Genomic DNA, 6,993 nt, shown 5'->3' with positions numbered 1-6,993 from the left:
GCGGTCCCCTGCCTGCTGGGACCCTCAGGGGGTGTGACTGCACACACCCCACCTGTGCAAAATCTCTTTCAAGATCCGTCTATACCCATCCCCCGCCTTTCTTATCTTGTAACTGAATGTCCAAGCTCACTATAGAATTTGGTCACATTAAAGCATGGCCTATGGGCACAGTGTCCCAGCTCTGGAGGGGATCACAGAGCTCCGATTTCTGCAGGATCCGAGTTGTTGGTGATAAGTCCCCAGCGGACACTGTGGGAGGGGCCAGTGCTGTCACTTGGCTCAGGGCCTGGCTCCCAGAATGAGAGACTGAGGGTGGGACTGGCCAGGGCCCCAGGGAAGGGGGCCAGATGCTGATCTGGGCTGGCCTGGGCCTTGCTCTCGCCTGTAGACACCTCCCTTCCCTAAGGGGAGTCCAGGGTCTCCCGCTGCCCTAGCACCTGGCTCCCAGGGGCACCCACACGCACGCGCCCATGCACTTTTCTGTCTGGGCCTCCCCGCCCCCCACACCTCACCTGGGCGAGGAAGAAGTATCTGTAGATGTACACGGAGGCGAACACCAGCCCCATGAGCAGCACCACCATGCCCATCGACAGGTAGCACACGCCGCCCACGGAGCCCTTCCTGGAGCGCTGGGTGGGCGGCCGCTCCTCCTGTGGGGACAGTCTGGGGTCAGCCAGGCCCCTGAGGGCGGCCTGTTCCAAGGTAGGGGAGGGACACTTCCTCATGGTCTCTCAGCCTGCTTCTAGCTACCGAGAAGCCCAGACCCACCCTGGACTGCCTGAAACGACCCACTGGGACTGAGTAGGCGTGCTCTGAAGGCCTGAGCTCGGAGTCCCCTTTGACAGACACCTATGACCTCCGTGACGGCACTGGGCCAGGAGAGGCCACCCCGGGCAGTGAAGTCAGGAAGGCTTTCCGGCCGGGGAGGACCAAGATCCATAGTGGAGTGAGCAGGATGGACAGACGGGCGGCCCGGGAGCAGGCAGGGCTTCTGGGAGACTGAGGGTCTGGGCCTGTGAGCCACATGGCCAGCAGTGCCCTGCAGGCTGATGGGAATGGAGTCTACAGAGGGAAATCTGGAAGCTTCTAGAAGCCAGGGTAACTAGCGTAGGAGAGAAATCGCTGTAGGGAGACCAGGCCGCCTCTGAGGGTCAGTCTCGGGCTCAGGACTGAAGCCAGCAGGCTGCCAAGAAGCCGACAGTCCCAGCCCCAGCCCCGTGTCTGGGCCAGCAGAGCCAGCCGCGTAACCGTGCTCATCATTCCTCCCGAACTCCCTGGCCCCTGTCCTCTACCAACTCCTCTGTGGTATCTGGTGGCCAAGGGTGAGGTTAGAGGTCAACCCCCACGGGCCTCCCCCTTGACCTTTGGGGCAGTGTAGGGGAAGGGGAGGGGCTCTGGCATGGAAGCTGCTGCTCCTCAGTCTGCTGGTGGCACGCCCTAGGCCTGTTTCCCCACTGAGGTCAGACTAAGTGATCCGGCCCGTTTCCAGCCAGAGCTGGGACTGTGGCACGTTCCTCTCTTCCTTTGCTCTGGATGGTGGGAAGAGAGTGGGGACACTGCTCAGGTCTAGGTCGCTAGGACAGGCCCTTCGCAGCAGACTCCAGCTGGTATGTGTGGGGGTGCTGCACTTCTCCCTATGCCCATCAGAGCACAGGGAGGCGTGGGGCCCAGGCTTTAGGGAGCACGGGGACAGTTGGAGCCCTCCCTGCGTGGGGCTATCCCCACAGCTCACCCCCAGAAAAAGATGGAAAACATTTGAGGACCGTCCCCCGGGCAGGGCGATTCATCAGACCTTTGGCCACCCCGTCCCACCTCAGTGCCATGGGACCTCAGAGCCATGGCCCGCCCTGCACCCCACACCTGTACCTGGAAGCATGGGGGCCAAACCACGGCCCCTCAGACTGAGCCCATCCACAGACCTGGGATGGCTCCCTACCTGGGTTCTGCTTTGGAGTGGAGGAAGGTGTGATCACCGGGCCACCCACCTGACAGGGACCTCCTTGGCACCCAGGGACACCAAGTCACCAGCAAGTGACTCATGTGGCTGCAGCCCACGGGACCTTCAGGGACAGCTGCTGGCCAGAGGGGCTCCGACTTCCCAAAGCAGCAGCCTGCCAGTGCCTAATGAGGACAGGCCCCTGGGCTTGCCTTTCTGCTCCTCCAGCTGTCCAAGCGGGTCCTACAGGCAGCAGCTGACCCTGGCCAGGCCAGGTTCCCCCACACCTGAGTCCTGCCCGAGGAGCATGACAACTGGAGGCCCGTGCTGTCTCTAGGGGGACTTATAGGAGCTGCAGGGACCTGAGTTCTGCAGGGCCAGAACCCCCACCCCCACCCCAGCTTCCAGTCTCCCTGACCGACAGGGGGGTGTTGGATTAAAAGACAAAGAACCTGAATGCCCTCGGAAAGGACAGAGTGCAGATAAAAATAGCGGATCTTTATCAGCCCAGCCTTCCCTTTTTAGGGCTGCACCCAGGGAAACCAGGGAGGCTGGCTGTGCATGCTGAGGGAGGGAGGAAGGGAGGGAAGAGGAGAGGAGGGAAGGACCGAAGGAGGGAGGAAAGAATTAGGGAGGAAAAAGTCAGTGGGCTACCAGCCAGAGCCCCCCCCCTCCACAAATCAAGTTCATGGACAAGGAAGAGGTGAGGCTGCAGCTCTGGCTCTGCACTTCCGGTGGGTGGGTCTGGTGGGTCAGGTGTCTCCATGTCCAGGGCTGGGGCCTGCACAGAGGCCCCACAGAGGGAGGTCGGTGAGGACAGGACAGGAAGTGCACCAGGTAAGCAGGGTGGCAGGTGTGGCCCAGAAGGGCCTGGGGCTCCAGCCAGGAACCCTCACTTTGAAGACCAGGGATCCCCCACCGGACTCAGATGTGGCAGTAGATATACCCCTGAGGGTAGGGGGTGCTGAGGGGAGAAGCGAGGCCCCCCTGCCCCTAGCCTCTGGTCTAGGCCTGTGGCGAGTACACTGCCGGCTGCCCTTGGCCCACACCGTAACTTTGGCTAGTGACACTCCCTAGCGCACACAGGCACGCTGCTACCCTCCCCACCCAACACCCGGGCCAGCGAGTGCAGCCCCCAGAAGCACCATGGCTGAGCAGCAGGGCTGAAGTGCGGGAGGACCAGAGGCTGCCCGGAGGTAGGCAGAACCATGGACGTCCCTGGTGGAGACAAAAGGCACTTCTGACATGACGCCCCACACAGGTCCCGAATCCTGTCCCAGCACTCCCTAGTCAATGGTGGGGCTGAGGCACAGGGTGAGGCTGCCCCCCAGGCTCCTGTTTTGGGCTTCCTGGCCACCTAGCTCACCAGAGATGGCCAAGTGGCCAGCCTTCGTGAGCCCAACTGCTTCACCCACCTGGAGCGGTTACTGGCAGACAAGCCTAGAGGGGGCCTCCATTTGGAAAGCAGGAAAATTCTGCATACTGTTTCCAAGGCAACAGGGCAAAAGGCTCCTGGGGATGTGAGTCAGGCTTCGGGGACCAGGGGGCCAGGTGCCTGCAGCTTGCTCATTAAATGAAATTCTGCAAAGTCAGGGCCGGCATGGTCAGTGGGATGGGGAAACACGAAGCATGAACTTGGCAGACCCGCACAGCAGGGGTCCCAGGCTTGTGCCCGTCAGTTGCAACGTCCAGATTAACTGCACCCAGGGATGGAACTTCAACTGTGGTGTAGGGCCAGACAGGCAAGCACAGCTAGAAAGGTGCCCCCTCTGCAGGCCCAGGCCGAAGGCTACAGGGCAGGGTGGTCTCAGCTCCCCCTCCTCACGCCCTAACCCTATCCACAAGCTCTCTTTTCTAAGCTGCAGACCAGAGGCCAGGGCACCCGCGCACGCACGTGTGTGTGTGTGTGAGAGAGAGAGAGAGAGAGCGCGCCCTCGCTGTGGGCTACAGGGAGTGGGCAAACGTCTGCTGCCCTGAGCATGCAGCGCCCACAGTCACCATTTCAAGGAGTCCCGCTCCGTCCCCTTCCAGGCCTGGAGGGCAGCAGCTGTCCGGAGGGCACTGCTCTGCTTGGCTGACCAGCCGCCCTCTCTTCTCCATCCTGCCAGGCCAGGTTTCTCCAGAGAATGGCTCTGGGCAAGAGAGCAGGCTCAGCGGGCTGGGGCTGGCTGGCTGCAGGAGCAGCTCTCATGGGGAGAACCGGGGGAGAGCAGGGGAAGAGGGAGCCGACATAAACCCCTTTTTCTCACCAGCAGAACCTCCTCCTCACTGCCAGGAACATGAAGGGCCTGGATTGGAGGAGGACAGTAAAGAGGGGCCGATGGGGAAGGGAAAGCAGAGACCAGGATGCAGACAGCTGGGGTCCCCACTCTGCCACAGGCGGGGCGCAGAGCAGGGCCCAGTCAGCGGGCATCAGGGGCCCGAGAGGGGGGCTCCAAACCTGGCCAGCTCGCCCTCCTGGCTGGCAGGGGACCCTCCCCCACTGCTCCAGGAGTCCCAGCTCCAGCCAACAGCCCAGGCCAGGACACACGGGGAAGTGAAATCTGATCCCCAGGTATGCCAGCGGGGGAGGGGCAGCATGGGCTGCCGGTGGAAGGCGAACACCAAGGAGAAAATCAGAGGTAAAGTTACGGCGGGCTTGTTTCGCTCTGTGCAACCCCCAGCCCTGAGTCTGCATGCCCACGCCTGCCCGTGTGTGTGTGTGTGTGTGTGTGTGTGCGCGCGCGCGCGCGCACACACGAATGTGGGCGCCGGCCTGTGGGGAGAGAGTGGGCCTCCAAAAGGGCAGTGACTCAGCTAGAGGGGTGCTTCCCTTCCAGCCCACTCCCCAAGGGCTCCCCGCCGGCAGCCTTGTCAGGGCTGGCTTCTCATTATTTCAGTCAAAACACCCCGTGGGAGGGTGGGCAGCTGGAAGCCCAGCTGGGCCCCACCCCCACTCTCCCAGCCCGAGACACTTCCTCTCAGCCTCAGGTCTGGGGACAAAATCCTCCTTGTGTTTGGGCTTGTGCTCAGAAGCCAGGGGCGTCCCCGCTGGGAGGGTGCTGCCGCTGCCCCGCCCCACCCCGTCCCTCCCCCTGGGCTGGACAGAGGTCGTAGGCCCCAGGGCACTGGCACCCTCCTCGGTTCCTGTGCTGATCCTCCTAGGGATCAGAACTTACATCTCATTCTGACCAGTTCAGACGCCAAGGAGGGCTCTGGGGTCGCCCCCAGCCCGAAATGACTTTGAATAAGCTTTCCAGGGGACAAAGGCCCTGCTGGATAAAGCGGTCCTGGTCCACCTGCTGGTCAGTCCCTCCGGCCCCTGGCACGCCAGGCATTTCAGATGCCCTGCCCTGAGCTGCGGCCCTGTGATGGGCCTCCAGGGAACCTGCCAGCTCTCACCACGGGGGCAGGTACCGACGGCTGGTTCCTTGCCAAGCACTGGGCCAGGGGGAATGTGCCCGTGGAAAAGGCAGGGCAACAGGAGGCAGGCAGAACGGAAATGTCTTCCAGGGCTCCAAATCAGCAGGCCACGGGCAGAGCCAACCTGTGCTACCCTGAGGCCCCTTTGCACTGCCGCTGGGCTTGGCGAGCTGTGAGTTTACCAGCAAGCAGTTCTGTCCTAAAGGGCCCAGGTCTTCATTCCTCCTCCTGATCCCACCTCCTCCCTTGCCAACAAGAGGTGGTGGGGACCCTGCCAAAGGTTTGGGGAGGAGGCACTGAGGCCATGCAGCAGGCTCCAGGCCTTTGCAAACAGCAGGCAAGAAGATGCTGTCTCCATCTCACGCTGGGCGAGGGGGAAGAGGATGCTCAATTTCAAGCTGATTAAAAGCCAGAGCTGGCTGTCAGTTACGGCCAAGGCTCTGCCACCCTTCCAACTCCGCTGGCAGGCTGCCGCCAGAGATGTGCCACTCCTGTGAAATCCCACGGACCTCTGATGGAAGTACGCCCGCCACTGTCTGGTACGATCCTTCCTCCTCCCCAAATCCTGTGGCTCTAGGCACAGGGTCCTGACTCCAGGTCTTAGCTGGGTGCCTGGCCCTGAGAGAAGAAACTGGCAAAAGCAGTGCCCAGCTGCCCACTCCCCGGTGCCGGCAGAGGCAGTAGGCTTACAGAGCCCCCTGCCAACTTTAAAAGCTGCAGAGCATCATCTCTTCTTCAGTTAGGAGCAACGCCCCTCCCCCAGCACCTCCCTCCACACCTAAGCTTCTGATGGAGGTGGAACGGATGGACTGGGGATAGCCCTGGGTGGTCTGTTGTCCTGCAGCTCTGGGCCATTGGCTGGGTGCCGGTGGGGCCACCCCCCCCAGGAATTTGTTGTGACCACCACTCAGAGCAGGGCAGCTCTCCCAGGCTCCTGGTATTCCTGGCTGACCTCCCCCCTCCCCCAGGCTCCTCCTCGCCATCTCCTCTTCTACGGCCCAGGTGTTCTCTTGCAGCCCCTATAAAGCCCTGGGCAGGAAGGAATCGGAGCCGCTTGGCGTCGAGTCAGACTCAGCCCGCAGCCGTAAGATGGAGTGGAAAGCTTTCTCAGTCCTGCCTCGTCGGCGGGCGGGGCTTGATGCGCCCCAAAACCCAAGGGAGCAGAGGCCGCGTGGACACCTTTGCCAGTGGGCCAGCTCTCCCGCCGCTCCCTGCCAGCCACGCGTCCAGCCTCTCCTCCCCGGCGCCCTCCCGTCACTCCATGCAGCTCTGAGAGCTTTCCACCACACACACGCCCCCCCAGGCCGGAGGGAAGGCGGAGGCAGCCAGCGGGGCAGGGCGCACAGAGCCTGCCCCCTCAAAGTCGGCCGAGACCTGGGATGCAGGAGGGCACCAGAGCATTGGGGAGCCCTCCCCGAGGGTGAAGCGAGCAGCTCGGCGGGGGGACAGAGAGAGAGGAGCGACGCGAGCAGGAGTAGGGAGATCCCAGACCCTAAGGGCGAGGTGTGATGAGGAAGCCTGGCCTCCGACTATGAACCCCGGAGGCGCGGACCGACCAGTTCTGGTTTATTTCCATTTCAGCTCTTTCTGGCCCACCAATTCCGGTGCAGCACACCCTCGGTCTCCACAGCCCACGATGTGGGACGAAATCAATG

At 62.5% G+C, this 6,993-nt stretch overlaps 1 protein-coding gene across 1 annotated transcript in view; it reads right to left on the bottom strand.

The window, feature by feature from the left end:
- The window catches only part of ITM2C (integral membrane protein 2C), a 31,223-nt gene that overhangs the window by 4,910 nt on the left and 19,320 nt on the right, over positions 1–6,993 (bottom strand). The window contains exon 2 of the mRNA XM_006171116.3: positions 513–650. Within this exon, the coding sequence (XP_006171178.2) occupies positions 513–587 (75 nt within the window). The 5' untranslated portion in view covers positions 588–650. The remainder of the gene's footprint in view (positions 1–512; positions 651–6,993) is intronic.

The sequence above is a fragment of the Tupaia chinensis genome, unplaced genomic scaffold (assembly GCF_000334495.1).
Source record: "Tupaia chinensis unplaced genomic scaffold, TupChi_1.0 Scaffold149383_1, whole genome shotgun sequence".
NCBI classification, from domain to species: Eukaryota; Metazoa; Chordata; class Mammalia; order Scandentia; family Tupaiidae; genus Tupaia; species Tupaia belangeri.
This window is presented reverse-complemented; position numbering and strand designations above follow the sequence as displayed.